This window comes from Gymnoscopelus microlampas (assembly GCF_963454915.1).
Source record: "Gymnoscopelus microlampas genome assembly, chromosome: 13".
Classification (NCBI taxonomy): domain Eukaryota; kingdom Metazoa; phylum Chordata; class Actinopteri; order Myctophiformes; family Myctophidae; genus Gymnoscopelus; species Gymnoscopelus microlampas.
In genome coordinates this window covers 36,687,464-36,703,088 of record NC_139950.1, presented here as the reverse complement: position 1 = coordinate 36,703,088, position 15,625 = coordinate 36,687,464, and the positions used below count along the sequence as shown (strand labels likewise).

The 15,625-nt window shown below is 42.3% G+C and overlaps 1 protein-coding gene across 2 annotated transcripts in view; it reads left to right on the top strand.

Annotated features, from left to right (window-relative positions):
• ttc27 (tetratricopeptide repeat domain 27) overlaps positions 1–15,625 on the top strand; it is a 157,482-nt gene that overhangs the window by 24,561 nt on the left and 117,296 nt on the right. For both annotated transcript variants that reach the window (XM_084076719.1, XM_084076718.1), the window contains 2 exons: positions 10,048–10,212; positions 11,114–11,259. In XM_084076719.1, coding sequence (XP_083932845.1) covers positions 10,048–10,212; positions 11,114–11,259 — 311 coding nt within the window. The remainder of the gene's footprint in view (positions 1–10,047; positions 10,213–11,113; positions 11,260–15,625) is intronic.

The following is a 15,625-nucleotide window of genomic DNA, read 5'->3' as shown; positions in this document are numbered from 1 at the left end:
GCTTCACCTCAGTCTCAACGCCATCTGAGAACAATGCTCTTTGCTGCCGCAGGCACATAATAGTGTACTTTTTCCCTTGGCAGAGATACACATTGTCTTGCGCTGGCTATGGTGCCAGGCTGTTACCCCATGTCAATTCCAGGGACAGGATGATTTGAGTTTTGGGATATGCAGACATAGTCAGGGCCAGGAGTTTGTGTAAGCTGGTCATGTTCGTACATCATCCAGTCAGGGCCAGTGATGGGTCCCATTCAGTGATCACTGCCAGGTGGCACCAGGGCCAGCCTTCCCTTCTGTCACTGTTGGTGCTGTCACTGGGCTAGGCACGGCGCCACTGCTGCCATTACAAACCACAATGTTGCGTTACAGAGATATGAGTAATACCAAAGCTTCGTGTCTGGACATGATTCAAAGTCAAAGTTTAATTGCCAGAACCAATTTAATTCTACAAAATGTGTGGTTCTTTCTGGTTCTAATTGTATTTGTTGCCCGGTAATATTGGCTTTTTGAACATTCTAAAGGAATCTTTCAATGGCATAACTTTGTGAGCTAAATTACTTTTGGTAATGTTAGTTCTTTGTCCAGCATTCAATTAGTAACTCTCTATGGGCTGTACTCCTCCAGTGTCTTCAGACGCTCTTGTACGGATATCCCTCTTCAGGGAGATTATGTAATTGTATTGTAGGTATGGTAGTCTTGATGCTGTTATCCAGAGGAGTGATAGCCTCTTCCTATAGGGCAGACACTTTGCCATTGAGTCACTTATTATGAGTCAGAAAGCTGTCTCTCACCCTGCCAACTTGGTTGCATAGCTCAACAGTACATATATAGAGCTATCAACTCTGTTATTGTAACTAGCTTGACTCTCAGTGCAGAGTGGGGGAAATTATAACATTTACGACTGTAAAATAACTTATTGAGCTAAGAAAGCTGTAAGACAAGCTTGTTCTGAATGACAAAGGAAAACAGGTTGCCAGTCACAATACAGTGGACAAACCATGGACGGCACACGCCGCTTTCCATGCGTCGACTGGCGACGGGTTCAGCACCACCACCAGTGGACAGCGACACCATGCCTTTCAATTACAGAGGGATGGAGAAGCAAAGTCTTTTGCACAACTTGTCAGCTATAGGGACGGGTGCGTAGATGAAGTACCCGCACACCGTCTACACTTGCACAATAAAGACAACTTTTATTATAAAGGCAAAGTTTCGGTCATGGACTTTCTTCAGGCATCTGGTTATTACAGAGGGGTAAAATTCCCAAGAGAGAAAAGCAGCATACCGAGCCACCGGTACATCATGATTGGAACAAATCGAATAATGAAAAAATAATTAACAAACGAATGGCCCTAGTGAGCCGTGGGGCACTTGCACCCTTTCCCCCCTGCGGTAGTTCTGCTAATGAGGAAGGGAATACAAGATGGATTAAAAATAATGTGTAAGATTTAAAAAAAAAAAAAAAACGATAAGAAACAAAAACACCCTGGATGATCTGTAACGGTAAAGGCCTGCCAGCCAATTATGCAATATCATAGCAAGATACACCTCACTTGTTTTTATTTTACTTTTTTATTGAAGTGCTGCATACAATCATACTTGTCATACAACTAAACGTACTTCCTTTTAGTTTTTTACATTTTCTTTACAAACCCACATACATCAAAAGGGAACAACAAGGTTAAAGAAACATACAATCAGGACACCTGACAAATCACACACAAAACAATACATATATAGTGAACTAAAATAATTTCGGAGACAAAATAATTATATAATTAAATTATCCCAATTAGTCACAAAAAGAGAATGTGGGTCATGTTCATAACCTATATTTCTATATATATATATTACAATAGATCCAAGTGGGGAAAACCTATATCTTCTCTGTATTTCTTAATAGCTATCCCATTTAGTGTTGGTCTTCTATGTACATTATTACAACGGCTCTCAGAACTAAGGCATGCAATTATGTTATTTCCTGCTTGAGTAGGTTTTCTTGTTTATTTCATTAAAAGTAATTAGTGTACATTGCTCACTTCTCTTATTTGTCACACTGTTTCAGTGTTTCCTCTAGAATTGTTTTCAGGCCTGAAGTGATCAAATGGAGAGGATGACTTAATAAGCTGCATTCATTGCATAAAAATAAGCTGTGATGGTGACCTACATATTATAATTAAAACTCCAGAATTGCATACAGAGCATCTTAAACAATGTTACAAACTTCAGTTAAAAAAATACATTTGTTAGAATCAATAAAAAAAACATTAGGCATTTTGGTGCCTTTGGAAATGTGTTTCTTTTTGGGGGTTTTGCCTGTGTTTTTTGCTTTTGAACATTGCTAAGGACTTTCGGATAAAGGCGTCTCAAAACTGTGAAATATGCTCAATAGAGCACATACAGTGTTTTGGTGCTACTGTTAGCTGATGTAACTGTAACTTCATACAATTTACGATTACAATTTAGGCATTTAGCAGATGCTTTTATCCAGAACGACTAACTATACAAGTGCAAGAATAGAGTAAATGAAAGCAGTTTGCCAGTAGCAATACAAAGGACAAAGCAAGGCAGCATAGATCACTCTGCATGCATCGACTGGTGAATGGTTCAGCACCATGGCCAATGGACAGCGACAGGCTATTGCCTCCCACAATTTCCAAATGCTTCCCTCATACAGTCTGGAGCACGGAAGCTCTGAAATGATCAAGCGATAAAGCGGATGTGACACCTCTACAGTAAATCATCGCAGCACGCCGATAACAGCATCTTCCGTCAAAAATGCACGTCTTTCCCACCTCCCCAACTGGCCACAGAACATTTGTATCCATTATGATTGCTCGTCAGACCGTTTGTAAACACAAAGGGGATCCAAAAGTCGTCCAGAGGAAAACATTTTATAACCGTCCCTTCCTTTATTAGAGCACGTTGAAAATACTATGTCTCGCCGAATGCAATGAAAAAAAGTCAACTCAAGACACAGCTGCTTTCATGAAAACGCTAAACAGGATGTGGATGGAGGCGGAAATCTTCGGATGACGTTATTTCTGGATCCGTGTGAGTAGAAAGTGAAAGTGGCGGTGTGGGAGTTTGGACGAATTCTCGCAAATTCTCGTCCTTGGCAGTCAATGAGTACATACAAAACAAAGGATCACAATAATAACCAATAAATATAGCTGCAAGCAGCGATAATACGGGGCCAGTGAATAGAGAGAGAGAGAGACATGGAAACGGAATAGATTGAAGAGAGAGAGAGAGAGTGACATGGAAACAATAGATTGATGAGAGAGAGAGATGGAAACATAATGGTTTGATTGGACATCTCAACCTACTGCCATTAACAGGATTCGAACTCTCAACCTTCAGACTAATAGGCTGCAACACTACCTATAGTGCTATAGCTTTGTCCAGGCTGATATTGTCTGTTGAAGATCATAAACTCTTGCCTTCTTTCATGAACCAAGCCCCTGTTTCACTAACACTAAGATCACTCGTTCACAAACCATTTACCAATGAAGAAATTGTACATCTCCTCAGAACCAAAACTAGTGAAAGTAGCCGATCTACAAGCTCACAAACCATGAAAAGTTGTGAGATTGTAGATCAGCTATTTTCAGAATGAAGTATGTCATACGTTGAAAAAACGTACTCTCAAATAAGCATTTCAGGTTATCTTTACCATTTGCACATGTATTCATTGATACAGTCATGTTGTTTGCAATTCAACTTAAATTATGTCTGCATCAAGTGAGGCTTGAACTGGCGACCTTGAGATTGTGAGGCATTCATTTAAGGGAGACGCCATTGGCCCAACAGACAAGTAACTGTGAAAAAGGAGATCACACAGATGATACAGTTTCACGCAAATAGCTGAAAAATCCTGGGTTTAAGTGTTTTTCAAACTGCTCAAAATTGCAGACAATCTAAGGGCGGAGCTTACTGGTCAAAGCGATAGATGTGTTCCTCATGAGTCAAGGCACAAGTGTAAGCAAGTTTCACGACTTTCGGCCAAACGAGGCATGACTTATGCCTGTTTAAAGTCTGCCTTTTCAAAAAATTGCTATAGCACCCCCTTTTGGCCAATTGGAGTAAGATTGGTTTCAGTGATATTTGGAATGACCCTGTACATTTCTGCAAAGTTTCAAAGAAATGTGAGTCTGCATGTATGTTTTAGGCACAGATGAATAATTTTCATAAAACTGTAATAGTTACAATCTATCTCCTCCTGGGATTTTTGAGCAATCTGCACGAAACGTTTACCACTTGAACTTTGGACCTCTGCCTACAAAAATTTCCAACGGATTTTCCATAAGTGAAAAAATGCAGAAGTTAGGAGCCAATGACTGTTTTTCATATAATTCAAAATGGTGGGAGATCTAAAGGTCAGAGGTCAAAAGTCAGACCACGAAAGTTGTCGGGAATGAAGAGACGCATGTGTGTATCGAAGTTTCATGGTTGTAGGTCAAACAGGGCATGAGTTGTACCTGTTCAAAGTTGGCACTTTCAATTGAGTGCTATAGCGCCACCCTTTGACGAATGAGTGTGAGAATTATTTCTTGGTAGTTTTTCATGAGCATCTACCATATGGCCGAGTTTCGTAAAAAGCGTATGCACGGTTAAGCCAGAACTGGCAAAAACAAGTATTTTTCAAACTGCTCAAAATTGCGGAAAATCTAAGGGCGGAGCTTAATGGTCAAATCGATACGTGTGTTCCTCATGAGTCAAGGCACACGTGTAAGCAAGTTTCACGACTTTCGGCCAAACGAGGCATGACTTATGCCTGTTTAAAGTCTGCCTTTTCAAAAAATTGCTATAGCGCCCCCTTTTGGCCAATTGGAGTAAGATTGGTTTCAGTGATATTTGGAATGACCCTGTACATTTCTGCAAAGTTTCAAAGAAATGTGAGTCTGCATGTATGTTTTAGGCACAGATGAATAATTTTCTTTAAACTGTAATAGTTAAAATCTATCTCCTCCTGGGATTTTTGAGCAATCTGCACGAAACGTTTAGCACTTGAACCTTGGACCACTGCCTACAAAAATTTCCAACGGATTTTCCATAAGTGAAAAAATGCAGAAGTTAGGAGCCAATGACTGTTTTTCATATAATTCAAAATGGTGGGAGATCTAAAGGTCAGAGGTCAAAAGTCAGAGGGTGAAAGTTGTTCAGCATGAGGAGACGCATATGTGTATCCAAGTTTCATGGCTGTAGGTCAAACAGGGCATGAGTTGTACCTGGTCAAAGTTGGCATTTTCAATTGAGTGCTATAGCGCCACCTTTCGACGAAAGATTGTGAGAATTATTTTTTGATCGTTTTTCATGACCATCTACCATATGGCCGAGTTTCGTAAAAAGCGACAGCGCGGTTCAGCCAGAACTGCGAAAAGTGGCAGAAGAAGAAGAAGTGACAGAATACTGCCAATAACAATACGTGTCCAGAGCAGAGCTCTGGCCCCGTAATTAAACAGAAATAATAGAATAAACAAAATAAACGTGTCCTTTTAGTTTAGTTTAGTTCATTTGCACATACATTTTTAAAACCTGTGATAAAAACAAAAATGGGGAAACAAACTATACTTTTATATGGAAAGGAACAAAAATCTAAATTATAACCTGATGTGCCGGAAAAGCCCAAAAAAAACCCAGAAGGGCTTGTCGGGTGGCCTTCCTAAAAGCTATCATTAAAGCTTAAAAACTACGGTGTCAATGAAGATATGGGGAATATGCTACAACAACAATAATAATAATAACAACGAATATAGAAATGTCAATAAATAAAAATAATAAAATAGTTATAGTGATGATAATAATACAAAATACTGATAATACATAATACCAATAATAACCGTAGTAGTAGCAGATAGTGCTATAACCATGTAAAATTATAATAGTTATTGGAAATATAGATTTATCAATATGTGAGGAATATTCTGTATGAATAAAGGCAAATATTATCCATAACAAATATAAATATGACATACACATACCTATATATTGTATACACACACACACACACACACACACACACACACACACACACACACACACACACACACACACACACACACACACACACACACACACACACACACACACACACACACACACACACACACGCAGTTGAAGTTAATTAATAATCTTCCTTGTGGATTTCATGTCGTTATGTGATTCCGAAAATGCATTATCATAGAACTTTCAAAAGGTTTTAAATATATACCATGGAAGATGTTGTATGCAGCTTGGGTTTCATGTTCGTTTATGACCTCATCCCAATTTACTATGGATAGATCATTGCTGTGGTTTAGGCCTACTCTAACTGATTGAGGTACAAGATAAAACACCGGAATCCAATTAAAGCAGCGAGATCGTTGCGTGGGGAGAATTGGATGCCCTCTTTAACAAAGAGAGACACACCACCTCCCCCTCGCTCGGTTCTATAGCTCTGGTGGTGATTATAGTTATTAATAAAAAAACTTATTTACTTTATATCTGTCCAACCATTTTTCAGTCAATCCAATAACCGTAAAATTTATGGGGAGTATGTCAAGATAGCGATTAAGATTTGCATTATTTTGGGTATTATTTAGATTGCGAATATTTTGATGAAATAAAGAAAAGCAGATAGACTTTAAAGAATCTTTGGAATAATAATCACAAGATGAGGTGCCTTGGTTAAAAACTGTAGAGTTCGTATCAGGGTCAACATTAGCCTATGAAAAAAAATACTTTTAGTCCTGAATGAAATTTGTACCCGTTAACCTGAGTCGGCTGGTTAGTGTCCAGTGTCCAGGTTCATCATGAAAATATATCAAATGAAACCCTAACCCTAACACAAGAGGCGTGTCTGAAAACCAAAGGAAAATAAGCAAAAAAATAAAACCAAGATAATTAGGCTTACGCAATCTGAGGTACGCAATATTGCCTTGGTTGTATGCCTCTCTGAGCTGGGGAGAAGATCCTTTCTTTTCTGTTAAACTTTTTCGGAATAGTCCTTATTGATGTAGAGCTTTTTTGGTTCTTTGTCTTTGAACCTGAGGAGCTTGACCACCACGGTTCTGGGCAGTCCGTCATCATCGAACCTTCCAGACCTATGTGTCCCCTCGAGTTCGACGAGTGAGGGACACAGTGAGGCTTTTGACTAATCAGCGTGAAAAGATCATAATTTCTTCCTTGGCCCAGGACCAAGTTTTGCATAAATCCGTTCACAACGGCTTAAGATATCCTGCTAATAGACAGACAAAACAAGCAGATGGAAAACATTACCACCTCGGTGGAGGTAATATAAATACTACACACCACACCGATACATTTACCAATTACTTTTTTTAAATATTAGGACTATACTGCCAAGTGTTCTGTGGGCTCTGCCAAGCTATGACTACCACAGAATGACACCTTAAGAGTTGAATTCCTTTCTATACAAAATTAAACAACTTTTCTCAAAATATGTGTTTTTGACTTCCATGTATGGTTTAGTGCCCAATTTGCATATTGTTTTATGCAATTTTTTCAAACATTTCCGATCTCCATAAAACTTGCCTGACTTTACTGTCGATTAGCCAAAGTCTCTACATGGTAAGATCACTGGGATATTCAACAGAAAGTCCGACAAGGATTCTGTCGGCCTGGTGGGGGTTCTCGTTGACCTGGCGCGCCCACCATGCCTGTACAATTATAAGGGAAACATTGTACTGTATTATACGTGTATATTGTGCTAAACAGTTGATTGCACTTTGTTCCCCAGTGATGGTTGAGAGGACATAAAACATGCAACACCTCCTAATGCAGGTGCCGCACGCGAACACACACACACACACACACACACACACACACACACACACACACACACACACACACACACACACACACACACACACACACACACACACACACACACACACACACACACACACACAGGTGTCTGAGGGTGGCTCTCGTGTGTTTAACACCTCTCAGCGTTGACAGATTGCGTGCCAAAAGGTTCCCCCTTGCTCCTCCCACACACGCAGACCTGCGGTGCTTTGCTAGCTGTGAGGAGATTACTCCAGAGAAATTGATGCTTTCCCCCCATTTTCCTACTATTCCACTTGGACGGACTTCCTACTTACTTTCATTAACTGTGGCTCTGGCACACATTCCGCTGGAGAAATGCAATCAGTTTATTATCCGTTGCTTATGTTTAGCAGAATAATAGTGTTTGATTAATTGGTTTAGTCAGTATTTTTCTACAGAATAGCTAATTTACGCCCTCTGCCTCACGGCTCCCATACTCAAGAGCCAATTTTCGTTAGCGAACATTTAAGGTTGTTTTTTAATTATTATCGACCTTATCAAGAGCATTGGAACATGTTTGAGAGTACCGGTACTCTAGGTGTGTGTGTGGGGGGGGGGGGGGGGGGTGGGGGGTTGTGAAATGTGAATGTGTTTTGTTGTGCGATGGTTAACAGAGTGTGAAGGGTGGGAGGACCTTGCAAGCGGTGGATAATAACAACAAACCCAATCCATATTCCAGACCAGCAGCCAATGAAAAAAGGACCGCATACTCCTCTTTCTGTGGAGATGAGGAGAAAGGCGAGTGCACTGTTGTATCAGCCATGCAGATATGGGAGAAGTTTTTAATTTAAACTTTTTCTTCTGTTGGTACAATCCCATTTTTCCTCTGCAACTGTCAGTAACACTGGTCGAGGTAGGAGCCAGCGGTGTTTTCGAGTCGACAAAGGGCGATATGAATAAAACATGACGACGCATTGACTTTGAGTCTTATTTCCATCCCCGGCATGTGTATTAGCTTGTTTTCATCAGAGCACAGCACTGGCACAGAATGGGAATACAAGTTGATATCGATCATTCAACAATACTCAAGACAGCAAACCTCATGAAGGCGTTGCCGTAAAGGTATCACGGTGTAATAGCATTATAGCAATGCAAAAACATTTTAATTTGTGCCACGGTGACTCAAACACGGTGCTCTGTAAGGAGCGAAAGGCTCTGTGTTTAGCTCATGGTGGTGTACAGCAGTGGAATTGAATCTGACACGCATCGCTGGTGTGTGGGGCTACGCCACTGTTTTGTTTGTCTGTCCACATTACATCCTGCGAGGTGACTTTGGATAATGCCTCGCACCTCTCACTCTGACACCCTGCTCTTCTTCCCTTTGCTCTAGCCCAACTCATTCTTTTCACCATTGTCAGGGTACATGCTATCAGGGTGTATTTCCACTCGGGGGAAGGGGTTTTGATGGTACTTAATTATTTTTGTGTGGAAAATGTTTTTCCTCCGTCTTTCACGGTGCGCGTGTAAAAAAAACAGCAGGAAGCGAATTTTCCTCTGGCATGAAATCAAGCTTGGTGAAGGTGACACAGAGGCATTACGAGTAAATCTCTGTCACCTATTGCGCACAGGGCCCCCCCATCAGTCCCTGACCACAGATTGCTCATAAATGTTGAATTGGAGGGGGGACTGTTGAGGGTGTATGACTCCTCGTCATGAATTATACACATTCTCTTTTCTCCTGTTTTCAGCCAGGGACAATCTCTCCACAACATGCGACGAGACCAGACTAATAGTGATATTGTGGGGTGGGGATGGAGGCTAAGCAAGAGATGATAGGAGACTACACTTTCCATAGTCGCCTCCATATCTCAGATCTACTTGTCTTTTTAATGTGTCGCCTCAAGGTCTCTGCTCTGTAGGATGCTAGGGTAGGGCGCTGCGGCTTGTGCTGTTTTGTTGCAGGGGAGAATGCAGAGGAAGTCGGGCTACGTACAGTGCTGGCAGGACAACCAAGATAATACAGCTGAAAGGATCCAGAGAGTGCTAATTGTCTTAACTATTTGTTTGTCTATTTGAAATTATATATATGTTTTGATTAAATGTAATGCACTGTGAAAATGGGCCATTCAGTGAAACCTTCCCTGCATTGCAGCTCAAGCGTCTGGTCCAGGTTCCTGAATGTCTACAAAGGGAGATTTGGTTCAAGTTCAGTCAGACTCGGCATTCTTCAGTGCCATAGATTCATGACAAGTCTTCTCCCCTTTTCTCCTCCCGCAGTGCTGACGTGTGAGACTCTGTTCTCAGACAGATGCCACAGGAACCTGGCCATCCAGTTCCACCTGGAGTGTGTGTACATCCGCCTGTCCTACTATGAATACCAGCACGCCAAGACACACATCCAGAAGGCTCAGGAGCTGTCTGGACTGGAGACCAACCTGACCGGTAGGTAGAACTACCTCACTGTCATTACTTGGACCAGGACAGGTGGTTGCTTGATTATTGGTTAGAAGAGATGGGCAATAGACATAATTAAAAAAAAGTTTACGCACGTCCGGTTGGTGCAGGGGGAAAGTTCTTGCCCACCAATGTAGAGCCTGGGGTTCAATATCTCCATGGTGCTTCCAGCTTGTCCGGGCACTCCCAACAGCCATGTTCCTAGGTCAGAAGCTGTCAGGGAAGTGTGTTGTCTGTATTAGTGACACCTACAGGTTTGTCTGGCCTGTTCAGCAGGGAGAACATTTTGGAGGCATAGCATGTTCCTCTACATGCGTTACGCCCTCCCGCAGAAACTCCTCAATGTCAGGTGAAAAGAAGTGGCTGGCAACTCCATGCTTATCAGCCGTCTACAAACATGGCTCCCCAATACCAAGAGTAGGGGTTAGCAGTGACAAGAACTATAAATGATTGGAGGAATTGGTATAATACCTAAACTCCCACCAGTTGATCAAATACAAAATAAATAAGAAAACTATAACCACACCAATTATACAATGAGAAGGCAGCATACTGTATCCACTGTGGTTGGAAGAAACCCAGAAGGAATTCAATTAAGATGACTGGTTCGTCTGAGCTCTAAAGTGTCTGTATTTTTGGAATAGCTAATCATTATAATTTTACACACACACAGCCTACCCTGTATATTATGTAGTAAGAGCAAAATGGCCGCTGTGTGAATTATGGTCAGTTATTGGGAAGAAGGTAAAATTGTTACATGATGGGTTGATGCTAGCTTTGCACATGCATTTGCATAAAGTATGAAGTGTGTAAGCAAGAATTGTCATGCTATGCCAAATGAAATGGTAATTTTGGGAGAAAGATAACCGTTGCTGTTTGGACCAATCAGGCGCCCTCGGGAAGCGGACCCGGTTCCAGCAGACCTTTTTGGCGCAGCTCATCCTAGAAGTCAAGCGTAAGGAGGATTCTGCCGTTCCGGAGGAATCTGACGGTGAACTGAGCCCAGCCCCTACCCCAGTCGCCAGCCTGCCAAAGGTAGTTAATCTCAATAGACTATATTCACCTCATTTTCCTTTTACTTAACGCTATGGTCATACTAGGGCAAATTTGCTCACTGTGTTTCACAGCTGCCCCTCAAAAGTGTCTGCCCTAGGTGATTAACTTAGGTTTTGTGCGTTACATGATAATGAAGACGATGTTGTTTATGTTTAGTGGTATTGGACAATTTTATTGTTTTACGCCATGCAAATTCAGCCATTAATTAAAAGCAAAATGGCCACTGTGTGAATATGGTCAATTCCTTTGTCAGTTGCTTTTCTTTGCTTTTCTTTCTCTATTTCTTTCTCTTTTTTTAATGGAATGTTTAGTAACATATCAGCAATATTCTGGGTCTGACCAAGGGCTTGAAGAGGGTTGGGGGCATCTTGTCCTATTCTTCCCAGTACAGTGGGGGCAAATGATTTGTAATACCCAGTGTCATCAGCAGAGGGGGATGTCCACCCCTGGACTCCTGGTGTCATCCTGGTGGTATCTGGAGTTTATTCCTTGGCTTCAGTGGAAGCTTCCCATTCGCTTCACTTGACTCCATCTCACTCTCCCTCCTCACTGTTAAATGTTACTGGAGGAGATTTTATTGTGCATTCTTGAGTGTCTATTTGGGTCTATCGGTGAGGTCAGGTGGAGTTTGTTAGCCCTGCGTTCAGCTGAGACTGGATCTCGCCAGCATGCACACAAGCATGAACGCGTGCATGCACGCACACACATGCAGGCAAGCATGCACGCACACACACACTTTAATGCAAAAATATTGCTCCCATACTGTATATAATCATAATATAACTTTTATGTACATTTACTCTTAAGTAGACAACAGTAACCACTACATTTTACTGTCATTGATAGAAACACACACACACACACACACAGACACAGACACAGACTCACACTCACACTCTCACACACACTACCTGCTCTCCACTGCGAGGCTCCTCAGCCGTAGACTGGCTTGATGTGAGGAGAGGAGACTGCACTCAGGACACATTTCCTCTCTACATCTTTGTTCTAAATCCAAGGAGTCATGGAGCCATGCTGTGAGTTCACACAGCCATGTGACCTCAGGGTGGTTCTTTTCCCTTTTTTCTTTTTTTATATTTTTGGGGCTTTTCTGCCTTTTTATTTTGGATAGTATAGTAGAGACGGACAGGAAACGGGGAGAGAGAGAGACAGGGAGTTGCATGCAGCAAAGGCCGTCAAGCTCGGGAATCGAACCCGCAACTCGCTGTGAGGCTGCATTAGAGCCTATATATGTGGTATGTGCCTTAATCCCAAGCCATCGGCGCCCCCTCAGTTCTGTGGTGGAAGACCACACATCCCCCCTTTTTTAATCAACTGTGGTCTTTATCTTGATTCATGGGATTCAAGGACACTTAGACATGAAAGGAACCATCACACTGTTCTCCACAGTAGCAGAGAACCATTCCGAGCACGATGGGGTGCGGTTGATAACCGTTCCTATTGTGCTTCCATGCTGCGCACGATTTGGCACAGCCCGGCATTACAAACCATGTTCAGGCATACTATCAAGCTTGCTGTGGTGCTGGACTGGTGTTAGGGTTCATGATATAGGTTTGGGTTTCACAAGCACGGCTTGGGTTGTTTGATGGGGTTTGTTTACACAGCCACATATAAACTACTTATGCTGTTGTAAACAGTTGTTAACTGCTTTTTTTATATATATGAATCAGTGTCATGGACAATGGAGGAAGCAACAAGCCCCCAGAACCGCGGTAGAACAGTGAAGCTGCCGTCGTCGCCTGGTGGTCAAATCTAGGATTGCAAGACTTCCGCATTTAAAACTCTCCTGCGTGCATGCTTCTACCGTTTAAAATAGGGTACTTAAGGGTGCTTCATGCACTGGGTGAGCAACTTCATTGAAATGAATAGGTGGGGGCAGGGCAGTCCGTTCTCTAGATAAATTATAACTCAATGGGAAGCACTTGTTTCTTTCTCTCTTCCTTCCTTCCTTCCTTCCTATAAAACTGTGACTTGACGGATATGAAGGTCATGACTGAGAATATGGTTGTCACTTAGGGACCATAATTCCATGCTCTCCTGGCCTCAGTTTTTCACTGTGACCAGTTACCCCCCCCCACCCCCCCGGCCGAAGTGTCGCGTTGGATTAGATGGCAAGTGGCAAAGCTTCTCACACCTATCATTCCTCTTGATAGTTTTATGGTCCTGTGCTCTCAGGTGGATCCACTCCTTGTACAACAGTCAAGATGAACTGACCTTGGAATAACATCCACTATTTCAAATACAGTATTTGTTGTTTAGCATGTGGTCCCTGTGATTGTTGTTGCTCCCAACATTGTATTTCTTGTTGGTTTGACTTAACTGTACTTATGGTATGTATTTATGTACTGTATGTACTGTATGTACAGTACATGCTGTATGTACAGTATAGAGCTTTCAACTGGACTCTGCCCCATTCCCTGGCTGTTCCCTCAAAACAACCAAAAGATACAGCCAGAGGACACCTATTTCCCCTTTTCTTCAGTCGCTCTCTATGATGATATATGGCATTGTATGTGCAAATCTTTAATATGTCCAGTGTCCACTATATCAGAGCTTGTATTCAGCACCAGCCACATACATGGCTGGCAGTGTGCCGCAGACAGAACCCAGCTGTTAAACTCGCACCCTGGAGTGCAACCCATGTCACCCCCCTCATGATGAAGTACCGATTAGGGGGACTAGTGCCAGGTGGAGTCCCCCATGGTACTGTGTGGGTCAGAGGGAGGTCAGAAGTGTTTACACACACACACACACACACACACACACACACACACACACACACACACACACACACACACACACACACAAATGCATACCAATACAGCAAGTTTTCCAGATGTTGGAAGTGAAGAGTGACTATGGGAGATGAAGGGACAGTAAAAGTGTTTTAGTTATTTTATTATTATTTTTACATCTTCTCCAACTCTGATTTGTCTTCCTTTCTTCTGTCATAACTTTCATCCCTCGACTGCTTTACTCCTACAGAGGGTCTATTTTGGATCCCTGGGCGCTCAATCTCTCTTCTGCTGACTCCTTTGAACCTTTTGACAGCTGTGTGTGTGTGTGTGTGTGTGTGTGTGTGTGTGTGTGTGTGTGTGTGTGTGTGTGTGTGTGTGTGTGTGTGTGTGTGTGTGTGTGTGTAAATTGTGCTTATATCCGTGGGGTTCCAATCATCATCCCATCCATGGTGCATCTATTTACTTTGTCCCCCAAGCTGCTCTTATCAGAAGCGTGGAATTGAATCATAAGGGCATAATTCCATGTTGGAGTTCTATCTGTAATGCACACACACTATAGCATGGTTTCCTTGCCTTTGACTAGCTATAGCTTGTGCAAGGTAGGTTTCTTGCTGTGCACTATTCTGAAAGGTGAAAAGACTCAAGCCCATGGAGAATAGCGCTGCGAGGGCTCTGCTTGACTAATACAGCAGAAATAATGTGGTGGGGGTAGTTTTCGTCACACTGAGAAGATTAATTCATTATTTATACTTTGTTGCACAATGGCGTCGCTCGCCATTGTTAAGTTGAAAATCTGTGATTTTTGTTGTGCGTAGACTTAACTCCTACTGTTGCAGAGACAGTCTACAGGCTTGTGATGAAGAATAATGCTAAAAACGCTAAAGCTGCCTCCCTCTTCTGTATGTCTTGAAGCACCATTCGTGAAGGTCTGAAAGTATTATACCGTATATATACCGTATATGGTAAATGCGGTTCCATTGGAGGTGATTGTGATTTATGGTATTCAGCCCTAATCCAATCAACCCGAAGAACCTGAAGGGACAAACCCAAGGACAAAAGTTATTCAGGAAATGGACTCTCATCTCCACAGAAATGGGCCTCCTCCCCTTGTATATGTTCCAAAACCTCCCAAAACATTGCTGGCCTCCGGCCAATGCCTCTCTCTCTCTCTCTCACTCCGTCTCTGAGCCGTGGCTGGGATCCAGCCCAGCTCCTTGTGCTCTGCTCAGACCACTAATGCCCTCATTACTGGAGGAGAGGGAGTAAATGGGCTCAATCAAGTCTGTCATTAGCCAGAGCTCAGTGGCTGCCTGTCTGGAATGGACAGAATGAGAGAAGAGGAGGAGGAAGGAAAGGCACAGATGCTCTCCCTCGCTGGCCAATCAAAAAACACCGTCGGTACTCGGTAGGGAAAGACCCTTGAGCAATCAGGAGTCTCAGCACACTGTCTGTCAATGCAATACTTACTATGCTCCTAAACAGTAACAGTAAAGTGTTAATTTAAACTCTGAGACTGTAATGATGGACCCAAGGTGCATTATTTTTTTTAATTAACACTGAATATCTTTTACTGTGTATGCTGATTGTAA